The sequence below is a fragment of the Fundulus heteroclitus genome, chromosome 21, assembly GCF_011125445.2.
Source record: "Fundulus heteroclitus isolate FHET01 chromosome 21, MU-UCD_Fhet_4.1, whole genome shotgun sequence".
Classification (NCBI taxonomy): Eukaryota; Metazoa; Chordata; class Actinopteri; order Cyprinodontiformes; family Fundulidae; genus Fundulus; species Fundulus heteroclitus.
In genome coordinates this window covers 18,137,592-18,159,450 of record NC_046381.1, presented here as the reverse complement: position 1 = coordinate 18,159,450, position 21,859 = coordinate 18,137,592, and the positions used below count along the sequence as shown (strand labels likewise).

Genomic DNA, 21,859 nt, shown 5'->3' with positions numbered 1-21,859 from the left:
TTTTGAAGAACAACAGCAGCAGAAAATGGAGTGTTCAACTTACCACTGTGATCTCTGCGCTGTCTTCTTCTTCTTCTTCTGCTTCTTCTTCTCTTGTTTTTAATGGCGGTTGGAAAACAACTTATAGGTGCATTACCGCCACCTTCCAGAATGGAGTATGGATCAGACACTCTGCGCTGTCTGGAATGAATCTGCAGCCGCGGTGTATTCTGAGGCGGTCAGTCTGAAGAACGCATGCGCGGCTCCTATCTTCGCACTCTGTGCTCCATTAACCAGCCTTGGAAACCGTGACGTCAGACCACTGTTGTGAATTCGTATTCTCAAAGAAAAAATCCGTATTCTCAAGCAGCCGCTGCTGTTTGTGTTCATAAAGAGTAAAGCACAAATTTAAACTTGAAATTTGTATTTATTAGTTATTGAAGTTGTAACTATTTAAACCGTATGTTGTATCTTTTGAATGTGATTTAAATTATTATGAGTTTACAAATGTTTGTTATGCACAACTTCTGACTGATATGGACACAACTATCCTTTTATGTACAAATCTATTTAGAAAGCTCTCTTACCCCATACTCTACTCTGAGTCCTCCCCGGATGACTGAGCTCCTCACCCTATCTCTAAGGGAGAGCTCACACACACTATGGAGAAAACTCATTTCGGGATCTTGTATCCGGGATCTCGCTCTTTCGGTCACGACCCAAAGCTCGTGACCATAGATGAGGGTAGGAACGTAGATCGACCGGTAAATCGAGAGCTTCGCCTTTTGGCTCAGCTCTCTCTTCACCACAATGGACCGGTACAGCGCCCGCTTCACAGCAGACGCCGCACCAATCCGCCTGTCGATCTCCCGCTCCATCTTCCCCTCATTCGTGAACAAGACCCCAAGATACTTGAACTTCTCCACTAGAAGCTGGCTCTTTGGACTTTCCTTTTTTAAAAAGCTTATAGTTAGAGTGGCTCATGTTACCCTGAGCTACCTCTATAGTTATGCTGCTATACGTTTAGGCTACTGCAGGACATCAGGGTCTATTGTTCTTCAATTTTGAATGACTGTTGTCATTTCAGCTTTTAACTTTTTGATTTTTCTTTTTTCTTCATAGTAGGTACACCTGGTCCGGCGTTCTGTTAGCTGTGGCATCATCCAGGGAAGACAGATCACCCGCTACTACCATCTAATGTAGAACTTCTGTGCTTTTTTGTCTGTCTTGTTCTGTCTCTGCTCTGTCTTCTGTAACCCCCAGTCTGTCGAGGCAGATGACCGTTCATACTGAGCCCGGTTCTGCCGGAGGTTTTTCCTTCCCGTTAATGGGGAGTTTTTTTTCCCGCTGTTGCTTCATGCTTGCTCAGTAGGTAGGATTGCTGCAAAGCCATGGACAATGTAGACGACTCTCCCTGTGGCTCTACGCTTCTTTAAGAGAGAATGCTACTTGTCAAGACTTTGATGCAATGAATTGGTTCCCTTATATAGGAATATTTTTGACCAATGTGTATAATCTGACCCAATCTGTATAATCTGATTGATTTTGACTTTGTAAAGTGCCTTGAGATTACATATTTCATGAATTGGCGCTATATAAATAACATTGAATTGAATCATCTCTTTAGACCAAGTAAACTATCACATTTTATGAGACAGTTATCTCATTTTAAAGATATAATCATCTAACGTTATTACTCTTAGCAAGTTAAAGCTCCATAAAAATTTTAGACCAGCTTTTAGTTCCACTCTTATTATGCACATCTAGGCTACCTATAAATATAAAGTATGGCATGCCAAAAAACATTTTCAAGAAACGGCAATTTTAGTAATTGCCTTGCAATTTTATATCTAAGCATTAAAAATGATAATATTTCACCAATTTTCACAGCAAGATGGAAATAACAACTATCCATCATTTTAAGATTTTGTAAAAACTTTTATCCTCTTTTACCTACCTTTTGAAATTAATACTTGTTTCTACTTTTCCAAAATTATACTTCAAGAAAACTATTGTGCTGTCCTGGGGCCAAATGCAGCTAGACAGCTGGGACAAAAGTTCCCCACACAAAGCTTCCTTTTCTTGCGTTCTCTGAATAACCTTTATTCACAAATCTGGCTTTAAACATTCTTTTTGTAAAAAGACGAATATTTTCCAAGGCAGAAGCGTGTAGAACAAATTCAACTTCAACATTAGCAGTTTCCCTAGCTTCATCGCTGAAAAGCAGCTTTTACCAGAGCAAAATACGTCAAAGATCTTTTATTTAAGGTGAGAGCACTAACTATCTCGTAATTCACATAGAGATCTAACAAAGTTGTGATGTCTCACTCTGATTAAATATGAACCCAAAAGTTTCTAACTGTTTTTACAATGGATTTCCTCTGACTAATAATTAATTTATATCTTATTTATGTAATGTATTCACAACATGAATTCCTTGCTGTCTTAACAAAAGGCAGAACAACTATAACGTTACTTTCTATAATTATTACAGGCTCTGCTGAGATGTCAAATTCTGGAGAGTGCTTAGACACCCTGACACACAAATATGTATTAACTTCATTTCATGTGCACTCGTGAACTTGTTTTAGTTGATTTAGTTTTCTTGATGTACTGTAGAGCGTGATGAGGTCTGTTGTGGTATTGTGTGCACTGGATTGAGGGGACAGTTGGTGTTGTCTGTCAAACCCAATCTTCTTAAGCTGCAAATTCAGTAAAGTTACAAGTTTTCTTGCAACCTCTCATATGGAACTAGTCTAAAAAATAAATAAACTGATAATTAGAAGATCAGTTTGTACATCCACACCAACTCTAGAACCAAAGCCGTATTCAGCTGGATCTTATCCTGACAAAATGTCCCAATTCAGCCAAATAAACTCCAAAAGCTTAGAGGAGACCATTCAGCAGCTAAGTTCCTCCTCATGCTGTCTTGATGCTCTACCCACAGTTTTCCTTAAGAAAGTTTTGCCTGTCATAGCGTCTGATTTGACTCAGATAATAAACACGTCCCTTCTGTCAGGTGTTTCCCCCCAGTCCCTAAAAACAGCAATTATCAAACCACTGTTAAAAAAAAACCAATTTAGACAAACTACTACTCCAGAACTACAGGCCCATCTCAAACCTCCCCTTTATCAGTAAGATTATTGAAAAAGCTGTGTTTCAACAATTAAACACCTTCTTAACAACGACCAGCCGCTTTGACGTTTTCCAGTCTGGCTTCCGTGCTCACCACAGTACAGAGACCGCGCTTATCAAGGTGTTTAATGACATCCATATAAATACAGACTGCGGAAAAACCACCATGCTGGTTCTGTTGGACCTCAGTGCAGCATTTGATACTGTTGATCACTCCATTCTGTTAGAGCGCCTGGAGAACTGGGTCGGCCTCTGTGGTACAGCTCTCCACTGGTTTAAATCCTACTTAAAGGACAGGGACTTTTTTGTATCTGTCACGTTCTGGTTTATGTTTAAGGTATTTTGCCCTCCTTCCTTAGGTTCTCTGGTTTCTTTGAGTTTTGTCTTCTCTAGGTTCTTGTTTACTGTTTGAGTATAGGTGAGTCTCCTCCTGCAAGTTTGTTTATTGGTTTGCTTTTGGATTTTTGACCACTTGTTCCTCAGAGATCTGAGCCACCCTGTTTCTGTCTGTTCCTGCCCAACTGGACTATTTGTTTCTCTGCCCTTTTTGGTTTTTGGATTTTGTTAATAAATATTATTTTACCGAACCTCTGCTGGCCTGGCTGAATTCTGGGTCCCTTGCCTCCGATTCATCCGACCCATCGCCAGACCAGCACGTTCACTTTTTTGTTGTTTTTTCCCTGACTTTTTTTCTCTATGATGAGCCTGCTGCGGCCCAGAATAAAAAAAATAATAATAAGAAACAACACAGAAACAATAGGCCTTCGCAGCGCTTCGCTGCTCGGGCCTAATTATTCTACTTTTCAAGAATCCTCAGTTTTAGTAAAAACATCACTGAAGTATATAAAAAATCTAGTCTATATGTATCTAGGCTGTCTATGTTTCTATAAATCTAGCTCGCTCTATGTCAAGCTCTGGCTCTTGCACCATTATTCTGATGATCCAGCTAGAAGCTTGGACCGGGAAAAGGAGCTGTAAGCCAGGTCATGGTCATGGTCATAACAACAGTCAAGATATTCTAAGAGCCATGTTCAAAAATACAGAATTAGTTTAATTTTTGAATTAATTAATTAATTATAAGACAAAAAAAAACTATAAAAACACACTTTTTCATTAAAAAAGTATGTTGTTTATTTGGTGCAAGCACCAAATAAACAACACAGAGTTGTGCCCCCAGCTGCTTTTTTTTTTGGCTTAATCCATAATCCACATTTTTAATGCTATTATTGTTTTAATATTAAAATTTATAGTGACATACATGGGGCCACGTAGGTTGGGACCGGTGCTTTTATAGAACCAGTTAAGAAATGGCCCTGGTACCATCTCTCTAAGCAATAGAACAAATTCAGTGAAACAACCCTAAGTGTGTCTTTAGTTGTGAGTAGGATGGTGTAATAAGATAAGATAAGATAAGATAAGATAAGATAAGATAAGATAAGATAAGATAAGATAAGATAAGATAAGATAAGATAGACTTTATTGATCCCACAGTGGAGAAATTCACGTCTCACATCGGCTCAATAATCAAAAGAAGGTGCCAAAAGGAGAAAAAGGTGCATGAGGTATATACAGTGCTTCCACATATATACAGTGGATCGAAAAAAAAAAGATATAAAGCAGAGATTTAAGATGACTTATGTACATTTAAGGTGACTTATATGCATATGGATTTGATGTTGTACATTAAAGTGGTACCAGGTAAAGAACAACATTGAGGTAGTGAGACAACTCACTACCTCACTGGAGGATGGGGGCAGATATAGGGGCTGGCCCAGGGCGCCATTTGTCCTAGAACCTCCAAGGCAGATACCCTTACTGGTAGAAGTTAAATAAATGAGCACATTGTGTGAACCTGGCGTCTATTCAAAACTGTTTATTCTGTCTATGAGTTGGACTTGGGTACACTATTCAAATCAGTTCATTTTGCATTACGCTGTTGGTAATGTTTACCTAGACACAGGTAGTTAACTCCGACAAAGAGAAACAAAACATGTTTCTCTCTTATTATGACAAGATAAGCATTGACATGTTTTGATTACCTAAGCTAAATCAGTAAATGATTAATTTTGAGCAAACAGTCAAGCAAAGTTTCCAAAAATAAAGCAGTTTTAACAATTCTTAAGACATTAGTGAAATGGACTCTTCATGTAGACCCTTACTACAAATTTGTGACCGAGTCTCAACGTTTATTTGTTTTTGTGTCAAAAAAAAAAGATAATGTTAGTCTGAGCAGATTGGGAGCACTTGTTTTCTGCACTCCATTGGGGTTTTCTAATGCGTTTGTAGTCCTCCCAGCTTGGCCAAAGAAGAATCATGGCAGCCTCACACTGCACATTTCCAACACCAAAGGATTACAATACATTATATGGAGCACAATGACTCACAAAGAAGAATAATTGGTTTAACGACTGGTTTTTCTTCCCTCAGACAGGGATTCTGCATACGTGTAATTATTCCCGCCTATGTTTATCTCTGGATATTCCGAAATGACTCAACTTATTGTATTTTTACTGCAAAAACCATGGAAGTACAACACTCCCATCTTTGTAAAGCGTCTGTGACCTTCCAACTCAGAGCAATAGTTTGGTTTTCAACAGCATAGTGACTTTAAAAAAAAAAAAAACTGTACTGAGCATAAGATTTAAAACATAAATGAGAAGACAGGGATACATCAATTCTTCAGGAGACCTTGTGAGTTGAGACATGATTCATTTATGATGTAAGAATGAATATGATCGAGATACCAGTAATAACTCAAAAGAAAAGAAGAGAAAAAAAATAGAATAAATGTAAAATAATTGTGTCCTAAATCTTTGAAAAAAGAGAAAATTATAGCTAGGGGATTAAGAATTAAAATTATCCTGTTTTGCAAACACTTTAAAGGTACATACATTGCATTAGGTAAGGACTGAACAACTCAATGTTTTCCTTAGTTTGAATATTTCTAATGGGGTCTTTGACATAAAATTCTCGTTGTATGTTAGAAACAACCTAACTAATCCACACAAATAGAGAAAGAAACAGGGATGGCTTTTTCAGAAAGACAATGATCCCCAAAACAGGGCTCAGTAAATCACTTGACTTAAATCAAATTGAAAATCCATGAAAACAACTGAAGGTCAGAGCCTGAGGAACCAAAAAATGTTTATTTGTCATTACCAAAACAAGCTTTTCTATTAAGGCAGGACAAAAAAAAAACAACAGTATCAGAATCAGTAATTATGTTGAACACTTCTTTTCCGTGGCATTCCCCTTTATCAAATATACCCTGATTTATGAATTAATTAGTTGATTTTTCATTGTATGGGTGGATTACTTGGGTTGTTATCAACATCGTGTACAAATTACGGTCTAATTAGTAATACATTTACTAAGAACAAATGTTGAAGTATTCAGCACTTATTTTCTCCATTGTATAATGCACTTGTGCTTTGATTAATGTAATCACATTTTTTTTTAGGAATTTAGCCCAATTTTATTCAGACAGTTTGAGATTAGATGCTTTGGGGGAAAATTTACTTTCATTTTCCAATAACGAAACCAGTTTTCTATTAGAATTAGAATGTTCAACTTGTCTATGTTTTTTTTTATTAACTTGCTATGATACATGTTGTATAGAGACATAATTTAAGTGAATATCCTAACAACAAAAGTCATGGATTTTCATGTCTAAATACAAAAAAAGAAATAAAAAATGATATGCATATTGAGCCACATATCATTCAGGCTGCTTTTAGAAACAAATGTAATCATTGCGATTGATTGGTCAGACCAAAACAGTCTCTTGTGCAGTACAGCAGGCTCTGTGAACCATGTTCAAGTACTAACGGAAATGCCAGCCTTCTTTATCAGAGCTCTTAAAGCGTTAAACCACGAGGGCTGAATGTGCCAATCTGGTACGCAAACTTGCTGACCAGTGTTGACCCTCGGTCCGGCAACTGCGCCCAACACACTGCTGGAATGTATCGCATTAGCCGGGCAGTTAGTCATCATCACTGCCACTCAGTTGGCGAAGAGAGCTGAGTGCCACTTCAGCCGTAACGCTGAATTGATAGAGACCGGCAAGACAAACACAAGTGGGGTTACAGCGGAGAGTGCTTCTGTCTGTGATGGGTAGGCTATATTAAAAGGGAGTTTCTGCGTGCCTTTGAACCATACGTACGCCGTGACCTTGGTTCTCAAGTCAGTTTCACCCAAACAGCATGCTATGTAATTATCTGGCTTGGGTTCTGCTGCACCGAAAACAGCTCAATGACATTTTACTACTTTGCTGTGAGTAGACAGGACCGCATTGATTGCCACTAGAACTGTTTGTCGACTGAGTCTTACTGCATTTCATCAGAGTTAAACTGTGGTGGAGGAAATAAAGCCTGATGCAGTCTCTAAAAAAAAAAATGCAGAGCAATGTGGAGACAGTAAGGATAGAAGACTGCATTTGCACTTTTGTATCTGAAAACCTATCAGGTCGATCAAGTACAGAAATAACAGTAGGGAAACAGTTTTTACCACAGTTACAGGGCTTTGCTGAAGAACTTATTTACATTTTAAAGTTTTACAACCATAACCTTCAATGGAAATTACTGAGGGTTTATGTGATAGAATAACAAAGCGTAGTAGATCACTGTAAAAAAAGAGAAGGAAACCGATAGGTGACTTTCAAATGTTTTTTTACAAAGAAAAATATGAAAGCGTGTAGTTTTATTGAGTCCTCTAAAACTGTTCAACAATATAAAAAACAGTTGTGCAATACACAAACGGAGAGGCCTTAATAGGTCCATACGAAGCTGCAGTTTGTTATGGACACATCAAACATGGACAAGAAGGTACTAAATTAACCTTTTTGGCCTAAAGAAAAAAAAACATCACTGTGATGGAAAAAGTGATACTGAACATCATCCCTGAATAAACCATCCCATCTGAAACACACGGTAGTGGCAGCATCATGCTGTGGCAAAGCTTTTCTTCTGTACGGATAGTAAAACTGATCAGAATTAAGGATACAGTGGTGTGAAAATTGTTTTCCCACTATTTTTGCTTTTTTGTTACGCTGAAATGTTTCAAATGGACAGACTATTTTTTATATCAGGTAAAGATAACCAGTGTAAATAGAAAAGACAATTTTGTAATAATGATTTCAAACAATAGGGTAAAAAAAACTATTAACACTGACCTGGTCCTATGTGAAAAAGTAATTACCCTCTTCTTAAATAATTATTTAGCTTTCATTAGACAACATTTTTCATAAATAAAGCTCAGGTTTCACAATTATTTCCTGTCCTGCATATATAAAAAATAAGTTAAGTAGAACCTCGAAGCTGAAAGATCTCGAAAGGCAACACAAGAACAAAGAAAAAAAACAGTAGAAACACACTAAGTTGTTGACATCTATCTGTCTGGAAAGGGTCACAAACCCATTTCAAAGAATATAACAAGTGATCCAAAGGAAAAGCTGTTATTCCCCATAAATGCAGGAGGCACTTTTATTGTAAAAGGGCCTCAATGACTTCCAGGAGATCACAAAACAACCATGAATAACGTATAGAGTGTTCAGCATTTATACCATAAGAAAGAGGGGAAGGTTTTAAGTCCCAACACACTGCTGACCAAAAAAACCAAAAAACAAAACAGAGGCATGTTTGTTAAAAAATGACTTGATGATCCTTGAGACTTTAGGAAAAATATTCAGTGGACTGGTGAGACAACAGGAACTTTCTGGAAGGTGTGTGTCTTGTTACATCTGACCTAAAACCAAAAGAGCGTCTCAGAATCAGTCCATCGAACTGACAGTCAAAAACAGTGGTGGCAGTGTGACGCTTTGGGGCTGCTTTGCTTCCTCCAGACCTGGATGACCGACCATAATCGATGGAATCATGAATTTTGATCTCTACCAGAAAATCCTGCAGGAGAATGACCAGCTGTCAATCTTAAGCTCCATCAAGCTTTGCTTATGGAACAGGACAATGATCACATTGCAGCAGCAAGGCCACTTCTAAATATCTCCGAAAAAAAGTTTGGAGTGGCCTAATTAAAGTCTTGACTAAAATCCAAGTTAGATACTGTAGTATGACCTTGGATGTGCTATTCATGCTGGAAAAAATCCTCAATGTGGCTGAATTAAAAATATTCTTCAAAGCAGAGAAAGTTGAAATGGTTCAGTGGTGATGTTAAAGACTTAATGCAAGTTATCGCAAACTCTTGATGTCAATTGTTGCTGCTAAAAGGGGCACAACTAGTTATTGGGTTTAGGGGGAAATTACATTTTCACAAAGGTCCAGGTTGGTTTCAGTTACCATCGTTTGACAACTGCTTTTTGCATTCAATGAGGTTATTTTTAATTGTGACAAAAAAGAAACAACAGAAGAAATCTTTAAGGGAGCAAACTGGTAAGAGCAGCAGAGACCATGGCAAAAGTTTATCTCCTGTGGAAAAACGCTCCGAAACATACAGCTACAGCAACAATAGAAGAATTAATTTGTCAGAACGTTCCAAAATCAAAAACCAAAGCAAAATGGACATCAATGACGTGTCTTGAAAACTGCTGTTTGTAGAAACTTGGCATCTAATCTGAGCTGAGCTTAAACTATTTTGCAAAGAAGGGACACAAATTTTAGTCTGTCTATGTGCAAAGGTGGCAGAGATGACCCCCAAAATACCTGCAGTTTTGTTGAAGCATAAATATCATGTATTCTTTTTTTCTTCCATCCATCCATCCTTTTTTTTCTTTCACTTTACAATTATACACTGCTCTCTGTTGGTTTATCACCTAAAATATAAATAAAGTAAACCAAGGCCTATGACAGTAAAATTACAAATAGGGGTATGAAGATTTTTGCAATGTCACTGATTATTTTTCTAATCATAGGGAAACCACAGGAATAATACATTACCTAGCTTTTATTGTCTTTCATCATTGTAATCTTTTCCAGTGTAATTATCTGTGCTAAAATATATACTTCTACACTACGTGGCTAAACTATTTCTGACTGCAAAGAAATTAGCACTAGAAAATAAATGAAATGGAAGTGTGATGATACCTTGTTAAACCTATTAATACATTTTGCACATATTTGCAGATTCAGATGCATAACAAGAATGTGCCTTAATGCAACTTATACAATATATCAGCAAGAAAATGTGTCATCCCCAAAGTAGAATCCTAAAAGCTAATTTTGACTATATTTTAAATTATTTTGTTAAAAGTTGTGGTTTTGAGCCATTAAAAAGCTATAGTTCTAAGCACTGATTGTAAAAATACGGCTTTCTGTTGAGTTTGAAAAACTATTGAGTTTATATTGAAAAACAACAACAAAAAAAGTAAAAAAAAACTGCAGCAGTTTTACATTAAAACGGGCAGAAAAGTTTGATGGATAATCTAAGTCTAATTAAAGCTGCTGAGAACTAATTAAATGCTCGCTGTATGAGGGCCTTTTAGGGAACAATCACTTCTTATTAAATGACCTTATTTTGAATAAAACAAGCGGGATGGCCTCATTTTGAGTTAAGCAAGTACAGTGGATTCGCCACATGTGTGATGCAAGTTTGGAGTAGCGTTCCTGCGATTTATAGTTTATCACTCACAGACTTCTTTAAATTGAACCTTAATGTTATCATCTGGTAGACGGTTGTCAGTACTGAAAGCATCTTGTCAAATAAAAGAAACCACTTTTACAGTTACAGCAACTGCAGTCACACAAAACTTGCTAAACATTCAGAAATATCCAAAAATGTCTTTTTAGTGCATAAATAAATCATGCCCATCTTTGGTCTTCCCATGAAGCAGGTGAGTCATTTAAGATGCTCCGGCAGTTTATTCAGAGCCTGTATATTATGATCAAGGGTATAACATTTACAGTCTGTTACGGTGTAACCACAGAAATAAACTACTTTTGCCTTGACTTCACAAACTCGTTTTTCTTTTTGTTCCTACTTTCTGATTGCCTGAGCACCAAGGGATGAAATTTAAAAGCTGGATACGCCATCTATGAGTGCCATAATGTGCCCTTTCTTAATCAGCAAAGGGTCAGACTGCAGCACGTTTTGGCCACTTCAAGCATACGTGTAAACTGAACAATTTGTATGCTGGCGCATGAGATGAAGCAATCTTTTTATTGGGTCATTGCTGCAACATTTGAGCAGCACTTACATAAATTCTGCAGTTTGTGGTATATATTGGATGTCTGAGTTATGACACTTAAGTCTGTCTGTCAAACTCTGCAGCTGTCGGCCTTAGTCTGAAGTCAATTGGTAAAGTTTCAGAAGGAAAGGTGATGCTGGAAAGTTATTTGCTTCCAGCCACATATATTTATTAGGGTGTAAATCATCAGCTTTGTCACGATATGATGTTAGATTGATTTGTTTGGATGACGATATTTGCCGATATAACAAAGTCTGTTACGATTTCCGATCGATGCAACCAATATGACGCAATATTATCTGCCCATCTAACACTATTATTTACATTGATAAAAACTGACAGAAATGTGATTTAACCATTTATGTCTAAGCTCTTACAGGTATTAGGCATTAAAAAAAACATTCTTCTAATTTTATAATGATAATAATACATCATCTGTTCATTATAGTGTTTTGGCCGATTCCTAAATAAAGGCATATCTTAAAAATTAAGATATGGATTGATATTTTGATTTTGTATAGATGTAACTGGATCATTAATCATTGAATCAATATATTGATGTGGATCGATGTTTTGCTACACCCCTAATCTTTATATGCTGTGAAAAACATGGTAGATTTGCAAATATTGCAACATGGGTTGATAAATAAAGAGTAACATTTTATAATTTGGCAGGGAAGAGAAAAGGTTTTGGTAAAGTGTTAATTTTCACAGTTATATTTTGTTGAGAAGCCCCAATTTGCTGATTGCATAGCAGAAGAAAGTGATAAAATCAAAGTGTGATGACAACACCGCTGAATACGAATACACTGGGTTGATACCTGCTGGGGTAAATGCTTTGCAAGAATGTCCCAGAATTCAAAATAAACAATGATATATACGCAACTTAACTATCAGTTTGAAAAAAAAATAAAATACCACACTGTAACTATATAAATTAATCTGTTTATAGCAGATAATTTCTTGTCAATTAGAACATGTTAGAACCTGCAACTTTGAACAGAATATGTTACAAACTTGGTTTTGCCGTTGCAACAGAAAAACTATTTTATTAATTAGTGCTAGCTTTTGAAAATACAGCTTTCCCAAACATTGTTGTTTGTTAAAGGGCAAGTTACTGTCTCACCCTGAGTATATTCTCATAGAAACACAAAGAGCACAAAGCTACACACGAAATGTGTGCTGGCCACAAAATGCAAGCTAAGCGCATTGCGAACAATGCGAGAGGCACAAAGGATTAAATTACGTTTTCTAAGAAAAGCTACCTCTTTGCTTTATCTGAGATCATCAGTTTACGTGGAACAACAAGCAGAAATTTGAGCGCTGCTGTTTATGTCTCTTAGCAAGTGCGAAACGTTAAGAAGTTAAGAGTAGATGTACGCAGAGACCCAGAGACAGATATAGTTGCTAGAACCGAAAAAACACTCCATGGTGGAGGAATATTTAAATAAAAACAGAGCAGATATGTTTTTTTTTTTGATGAGAGCAACATGGCCTTTCTCCAAGAGCGTCGTTCAGAAGGAGGGCCGCCCAGGTTCTCCAACTTTTCTGTTGTTTACTCACACGCCCTTTCAATGGGGACTGGGGGACCCCACGCTGTGGAAATGTTATGCACTGTATAATTATATGACTGTACACTGCAGCTAGCTAATTACATGATATGGCATGTCATCAAAATATTCTAATGTATTTATTATATATTTAGAAACTGAATAATCGCTGTTGGAAGAGCTTGCCATTCATGATGGCTGCATGTGTGTTTCTTTGACAGCTCACCTGAGTTTGGGATGAGTGGGTGCTCCGTCTTGTGGCAGGGAGACTCAGGCAGCAGCACCGGCCCTCTCCTACTGGCCACACCGCAAGGGCGGAGGACCAACATGCACTGCAGCAGCAGCAGTGCATGTTGGGTAAAAGAGCGTCCCATGAGGGCCTGGGCTGGACTTGTTTCTCTTCAGGCCTCAGAGGCCAAGAGCGAGACGAGACACCTGGTAGGACAGAAGGAGAAAAGGACAGATTTGGGTTTTAGGGAATGGCGGCATTTGCAAACAGTATCCGTTTGGACACAAGCTGTTTCGATAATTTGCTACATGCCCAAAAGATTTACGTCAGAAAATCAGAAGCAGCAACAATACAATAATAACTATACCAACCGAGGAGCAGGGGTGTGAAGAGGAGAGAATGTGAGAAGAGAAACAGACAATTTTCCACAGATTTTGCCAGCACTGTGTGAACTTCTCACTGGCACAGGGAACTTTTCACCTCTGACACGGAGTGCATGAATCACACAGGGTCTGCACTACCTGATTCACCTGTATCCGGTATTTTTTTATTTATTTTTTTGTTCCAAGGGAAGTTATACCTTGTTCGGAAGACGTGCAAAAATGACTCGCTGCAAATCGTCTATTCATGTGTTTTACATTATTAATAGTCTATTACCTTTTGTGTGCCAATGAGTGAAATGTGTACCATGTAGAGCTTCACCTGCTTCCCCACGGGTCAATTGAACGCTTTGGCTGCTGTAAATCTGTGTCCTTTATTTATTTATGACTGACCCCCTCCGATTGCTGAATGAGATTGTTCGGTTACGGATCCAGCAGATTTATGCTGGATGGAAAATTCAGTCGCTGCAAGAAAAACAAAGGAGTTTGCACAGCTCAGTTGTTCATAATTTCTTTCTTTGTGGGGGTGAATTGATGAGCTGTCTAGACCACCTACATCATTAATTTTTAATCATTAACATGATGCTATTACCAGGAATGATTCATGCTGTGAGCAGCAGAAGCAGGAGTGCCGCTGACTCGTATGCCTCATCATAGCCAGCATTGTTGGTGACGTTGAGTAAAGAAAGTGGAGATGATGACGGAAATCTTTTGTTTCATTTTTACAAAATGCATTCCAGCTCAAGATTAGGAACATTCCTGTTTTCTTTATTTCAAGTAAACTCAGGCTTTCATTTCTTATGCTGATGAAAGAAGAAGAAGAAAAAAAAAGAAAACAAACAGTACTCCCTTCCCTGGCAGACGCAACGATGTAGGTTGCAAATAAGGAACAAAATAATAATTTGGTTTTCTTCTGTGAAGGTAGCAAAAACATGAGAGAATCAACTTACAGACTAAAAAAAACAAAAACAAAGCGCGACGCTCTCTGCAGGCAAACCTCGTCTCCACTCTTCTCTGAAGTGCGGATCCTCCTTCAAGCTTGAACTGACTGTGGGGTGCAACATGAGACGCCTTTCTGTTCAAAGTCTCAAATGAAAACCACAACGGTGAGAGTTTATTTCCATTTTTGCTTGAATTTAAAGTTTAAATTGAGCTTGCACGATCTCAGGGCGTACTCCCGGTACAGGCGGTGGAGATTTAATGCGAAACACCTGTCATCTACGGCGCGGAACGCAAAAGACGGTTTCTTTTTTCACTCAAGGCCATCGTCCTTTTTGTCTTGGCGGTTCCCACATCAGCTTCTCTGCTCCTTTCCTCTCATTTTAGTCATTTCAAAGTCCATTTTCCTCTCCCGCTAGTTGCCTTGACAGTCTATAACAACATTTTCCTCACCAAAATCCCATCTCACCCGTTAGACTGCTGGCTTCGACATTCTTCCACCCGTTTGTCACACGATCCAGTCATCTTTTATGTCTGCGTTCACTTAAAGAACATATTTCACAATCCGCAGGGCAAAGGAGAGGTTGACTCAGGAAATAAGATTAACATTTTCTTTTTTTAGAGCCCTGTGTGAATGTGTGTGTGTGAGCAGATATCTGAGGTGTCTCTGGTATTCACAGGAATTACTACAAGCAAATGTGCATGTTCCCAAGACGCATTCACACATGCGATGAGTTTGCAGGATGGAGCTTAGGCCTAGGTCAAAAAAACGCTTGAAATCTTACTCTCTCAGTGAAAACCCCACAAAAAAAGTCATATATGTGTTGCCTAAATAAACGTGGATTCTTGATTAGAAAGTGTCACCACCTCTGCTCATCTGAAATAGGAGAGGACTGTAATGGCATTACAAAGCCATAGATGACTGCTTTCAGAAACGCAGTGATCTCCACTATATGAGTTTACATCGCTGTTTGGAACGTGAAAGAAGCTGTGGTAAAAGGACAGTGGTTCATATTCAGGTCTGGGTCCTTGCCATGCTGATCTCATGCCAAGGCTACAACCTTATCACGCTTGAACTGGGCTGACAGCGGTCCAACCAACTCATTGTAATGCGCTCGGTGGCACAGCTGCTCTGCACATCCTGGTGTTCTCCAAGCTTGCGAGCTGGGAAATCAAATGATGCTTAAGGCTTTTCAGGCTGCATTTTAAATGCAAAATGTATTTGTCAAGCCTTTAAAAGAGATGTCCTGGCCCTATGTTTAGCAATGAAGAGGCAGATGGAGGAGAAAGGGTTAGGAAGACGAATCAGGATCCGCTATGCTTGCCAAGTTGGTTCATCCATCAAGGAAGTTGACTCTGATTCCACTTCTCTCTGAACTAAGACATTTTACTACAAATAAACAAAAAATAGAAAATATTTTAAAATGGGTAAATTGCATGTATTGGTTTGTAATACAATTTGCCAAATCCTTCTTATGATTGCAGAGCAGCTTTTTGCACGTTTCCAAGTTTGGTGATGAGGTTTTCTCTAAATCAGTCACAGAGATCCTGGACAGCACAAGGCAGCCTTAATCCAACATATACAGACATTAATAGACGATTATGCCATCATATTTAGACTTCCATTCAATAAATTTGAATATTATCAAAAAGTCCATTTGTCTCAGTAACCCCATTAACGAAGGTAAAAATTATATGGATTAATTACTACCAGACTAATGTTTTAAAGCCCTTATTTCTATTAATAACGAAGATTTTTGCTTACATATAATGAACGCACAACATTTAAGATTAGAATACTACATTAAACTGATAAAAAAGTAGGTTTAATTAAAAGTATGTTTAATACTTGCTTAAAGGTTGTTATTTTCAAAAGGCACTTCTATCCGGACAGGTGAACCTCATTGGAATGCATTTTCTAATTTATTGAATATTTCTGTATATTTAAGTCTGCCTGGTGGGTAATTTTTTCACAAGGAGGAATGTAAAGTATTGTAATTTAAGGAGCAGATATTCTAAACAGTCTAGTGAAAGTTTACAGGTCAAAACATTTCAGTATGCTATTTCCTGAATTTGTACCTTCATAAATTATTGACTGTAAGAACGTTTTTTAGAATGTCAAAACTAATTTTATAGTTGTGCACTGCAACTTAAACTGGGGATAAACCAAACAACTTTCATGCTCTTCATGGATTTTGAAAATACTTGGTGTTCACAATAACAAGACTAAATTTCACAGCTTTTTTTTAGACTAAAGGACTGAGGATCACCCACCTAACAAGCCAACCTGCTGAACGATTACAGTCCAGTTTAGTACGCTAAATGAAACACGCTAAAACCAACTGAACGCATCAGATTCTTGTGACAACTCTGACGAGGACAACGGACCAATCATTCCTGTAGGTGGCATTAAAAAAAGATATTCTCACCCGATATTTATGTGCTACTTTCCTTTAAAACGGAAGCAACGCAGCTTAAAAGTTTTAATTTATGTAGTGAGTTAATATCCTTTGGATAGCATGAACTGTGTATGTTTTTTTCATATTTATATTGAGATTTTTGAACATTTTGCTTTTTTAAGTGGTCATTTGTGAGTTTTCAAATGGACTTCAACATTGGCTTGATTGTAAAAATTCAAAATATATATAAAAAAAAAATCAGAAAAGAATAATGTGCAGGCTGGATTACTGTCCCACTGTCCCCAACTACTGCAGGCCGATTTTCTCCAACAGGGAATTGGCGTTCAAATCATGCAGCGTGGTCCTGGCTTAACTGAACCGCGATACCAACTGAACACATGTGAACAGTTTTTTCTTTGCTTCACCTTCTACATCTGGGTTCAATGAAAACCTATAAATCACTATAGATGTAAGAAATGGCCAACAGAGAAAGAGAGAGAGAGAGAGAGAAAGAAAAAAAAAACATTGCAGGGGGAATCAATTAAGACATCTAAAGACATTTATTAGCCATACATTTCAATAAATGTCTTTGGGAGACCCGCAGATGGCATGATTTATGCGTTCACGTTTGTTTGCATCATATTTTCCTAATAATTCAACACAGACTGCAATAGTTACACACTGAATCATCTGACTTGTTGCATCATTGCAATACAGAGATCTCTAGTACATCCTCTTCTCTTAACTCACCACAAGCCTCCAACCAGTCCTGTGGGGAAAGAGCGGGAAAAGCTTTCTATGCTGTTTGGCAATTTAATACTAAATCATCTCCGGGGTATTAGTACAGGCCTCCCCACCTTCACCTACTTCTGCTCACTCTGGCATAGATGAACACATGGACAGCGCAGGCGTATTCACGGTAAACACTCTAATATCACCTAGGGACCTTGTGATGGATAACATCCAAGCACAGCCAAGGTACAGAGCCGTGCCACTAGCCACATGTGAAAATTATTGCATAGCAAAGACTGCAGTTATTGGATGTCATATTCAATAAATAGGAATAGAATAGAAACGTTCATTTCGTTTCCATAACAAAAATGTACTAATTGAAAAATAATAGATATACACACAGACTAATGTAATGTAAAAATGTATACATAAATGTGTGCTTGATGAATACCTGCTTCAGGATTGTTTTTTTTTTTGTTTTTTTTCAAAAGATACTTTTAATCTGGCAAAATTACCCTCATCAGAATGCATATTCTCATTTACTGAATATGACATTATGACAGGTCAGTTTAACTTTTAAAGAAGGCAGGATTTCTAAAGAAATACATGTTAACATTGGTTTCTTATGGTGCCCCAGCAGAATGATGATGCACCTATTTCACCTTGATTGATGACTGTGTTCCAGGAACAGCAGCGGGAAAAGGGTGTCATTGTTTTAGCCCTTGGGCTACAATTTACAGGATACCTACAACTGCCTGCCCTCTTTGCTGTACTTGTTATTAGGACTGTATCCAACCTGAGGCCATGACAGAAGATGGACAACCTTAACAGTAGGTCGGAGGTTTGAGGTGGCGGCTAGCACTTTTATCTAATCTATGTATGTGTCTGCTGAAAAGTAAAGCTACTTAGTGCTTGATTCAGGTTCTGTGAGGCTGCATTTTCAGAAGAAATAACAATAAGTTAGACAAATGTCTGTTAAGTAATGAGTGAATCACCTTACACATCCTTTCAATGGAAATGTGTCCTAACACACCTACTCCCCTGGGTTTACAACGCACATTTCTTAAAAACTTAATTTTGAGTTCTAAAGCAAAACTTTCCTTCTTTTGCTCTTTAATGTTTGGCCTTCACGTATAATTGCATCACTTTAGCACTTCATTAAAAGCCACATACAGGACTTAAACAGTTCACACTGCATGCTCACAGGCACACTAGAAATAAACCTTTCCGGCAGCGCGGTGTGAATAGATGGCGCCGATATTCTGGGTAATTCAGACCCAAAATTAGACAAATATATGCAATACGCATACTGTTGTTGAAATCCGCAACAAGTTCACATTTTCCTCGCTGTTCTCCCTCACGTTATTGCATCCAAATTTCTCTGCGACCTTTAGCTTTGACGCTTTCTGTGACAGGATGTGAACATCCATCCAAACAGGTCGAATGTCTCACTGGAATGAAAAGTGGAAATTCGTGACGCATTAAAATGAACAACCAACAGATATTGGAATCCTAACTGATACAGTGATGATAGCATATTTATGATATAATGAGCAGCACTTATACTGACTAGAGTAACGTAGGCTAGTTCGTGAAAGTATGCCAGTGAAAGAATACTTTGCCTTGGTTTGTCATTTACTGGCAGGTTATTAGGGCACAGCCTGGCAAAATATGCATGAAAAAAACTCTTAATATGGTGAGTATTTCCCCCCCATAACAACATAACATCTTCTGAAAAACTTTGTTTGATAAATGGAAGATTAATAAACAGTTTTATGAAGTAATGGTTCACTGGAGTTTTAAATTGCTTCTTCTCTAACTTCCTGTAATGGCTGCTGGTGTTACATTCCTCATCCTAGATTGCACGCAAACAGGACAAAAAAAAAACAGAACATCCAAGATTCAATTGCTTTGTTATTCTATGCCCTCCACCATATTGTTGCAAGCGACAAGATTTTTAATATTGTCTCTGCTTATAAAGAAATGCAACATACTTTGTTCTGCTTCTGTAAAGTTAGCGAAGACATAACCCTCTGTCTTTTCCAGTCATCACAAGTGAGGGGGGGGGTACTCCCTCGATAGTTTATGCATGTTGGTTTTAGCCTCATAACTTTCTCCACACAGATATACAGAGTTTTTCAGAATCTGAATGGCACATGGATTTCCTGAACACGCAGTTTCTTCTGCACACAGCTTTGGACGCTTGTCCCTGGAAGGACATGAGGCATCCAGTCGTCTGCTTTCTCATTGCTTTGTAAGAGACACCTCATGTTGCTGTTACATGCATCCTGTCTCCCCCCTGGTGTCTTTTTTTTTTTTTTTTTTTTTTTTTTTTTTACAGCTTTTCCTGAGCCTGCCATGTTGTTTGCAAAGAAGCAGGTGGAGAGATGCGCGCTTCCCGGAGGAAACGACTCAAAGCTTCTGCGCGCAGCATCACTCACACAAAGTGACTCACACTATACGCTTTTCTCACTCTTCTAGTGTTATGGTACTTTTCTGACATTTTTTAAGCTCAGACCGAAGCAAGTGTCGACTGAGCGCTTCCCTCTCAACTGCAAGCAGAGACAATGAAGTGAGTGCTGCCAGTGTTTTCCAAATGCTTTGCCCTTTAGGCTACGTAGGTGACAAAAATGTCCTACGGTGGTGAGAAGCCTGTGATTTATTTCCTGAAGTCATTATGAAAGTCATGTATCTTCTTAACACCAAACTAGTGGTATTTGAACAAGTCTATTCTCTTATTGCCAACAGGCTCTGGTATGTACTGCCCAGTACTACTTACCGAAAAAGTTAACAGTTTAGACAAATCATTTAATGCTTTGGTAAACAGTCTCTCACTTGCCAGTGAGTTTAGCCTAAGATAACTTAATTTACCTCATCCTTAAATCACTATTTAAGATTGAGCATAATATCACATCTTAGATTAATAAACTGATTAAATAAATTCATCTATTTGTCTCTGTAAATGTGAGGACCTGACTTGAACGACTTGAAGTCTTGATGTCTCATAAGTTCATCTGTTTTGTGTTCGACAGCCTTGAAACGTATTAACTTTTCAAAAGGCATTGCAGTGAAATCAGATCATGACAAATTCAGCTTCGCACACGCAGTACAACACAGTACACACTGACGGGTCAAGTGGAGGTGTCAGCTAACTAATCTATTGAATTCTACCTGCAGTAACGAGTGGAGAGAGGATCATATCAACGCCGCTATTGATTTCGTCTTAGAGGGACTTCATGATGGTCGACTTGCATCATACATAATGAAAAGGCTTCCGAATAAATCCTGCCTTTGTGTTTGTCACAGTAACACGTAGGTGCACACATACCCCCCACCCCCACCACACACACACACACACACACACACACACACATTGACACACACTAGCCTTCCATGCAACAACCGCATTTGTCAACTGAGAGTGATGCAGCGATGATCCATCTGTCCAAACACAGTCAGGGGAGTGTGAGATGGGGGTCACACCACAGTGCTGATAGATGCTTTTTCCTCTTTCCTCACTTTCTCTGTGGCCAGACAGAACAAGAGCACTCACACATAGAAACACACACAACTAGGTGTATAATCCACCCAGACTTTGCTCTGGACCAGAGCACACAAAGACATGACTTACCTGCTCCGTAACGATGTGTGTCTGGGATGCAGAGTGTCGATTTCTGTGTGTTTGGATGTAATTGATTGGGTGTTTGCCTGTTTGTGACGATGTCTATCAGGCGGGTTATTCCCAATTTTTGTTTATTCTGTCTCTCTGCTAGTTTTTTTTTTTCTTTTTAATTTTAAACACAGAAATCAATTATTGCTGTGTACATGTTTTACCATATAAAAGGACACATGAATGTCTAATATTATAAACGTCACATTGTCTCCTTGGTTTATGATCGCATTGGAAGATTAAATGTTGTTCATATGACCTGCCTAGCTAAGTGGATGGTCACAGGGAAACCAACAAGATAGCCAAGTGATCTGTCAGGAAAAAAAGAAAAACGCACAAAGGAACAAAGCAGGTGTCTGACTTACGGAGAGGCTGCAGAGGTGCCTGACTGCTGCACAAAACACAACATGATTGACAGAGCAGTCTGGTTTTTCTGCTCCTTTCGCTTTCTCCGCAACTAATTCTGTGCCATGTGGGGGGATTTTTTTAGTCTGTTAATATTATCTGTCCCCCATCCCCACTCTGTCTACCTTTTATTGACCTTTGCCCCTGGATGTTTATGCCTTTAGAGCACCTTAGTCTCCTGGGTGTCTCAAAGGCTCGGCGAAGCTGAAAGACTGATGAAGTGATGATTTTGTCATCAAATGCTCAACGCCGCCCAGCAAAACCATTTCCGCTCCGTGACCCCCCAGATCAGAGGATAGATTAATTC

The 21,859-nt window shown here is 38.3% G+C and overlaps 1 protein-coding gene across 2 annotated transcripts in view; it reads right to left on the bottom strand.

The window, feature by feature from the left end:
* sema5a (sema domain, seven thrombospondin repeats (type 1 and type 1-like), transmembrane domain (TM) and short cytoplasmic domain, (semaphorin) 5A) overlaps window positions 1-21,859 on the bottom strand; it is a 223,847-nt gene that overhangs the window by 158,679 nt on the left and 43,309 nt on the right. For both annotated transcript variants that reach the window (XR_004927321.1, XM_012857340.3), the window contains exon 2: window positions 13,025-13,233. Coding sequence is in view for 1 of the 2 variants with exons in the window: in XM_012857340.3 (XP_012712794.2) it covers window positions 13,025-13,172 (148 nt within the window). In the remaining variant the exon portion in view is untranslated. The remainder of the gene's footprint in view (window positions 1-13,024; window positions 13,234-21,859) is intronic.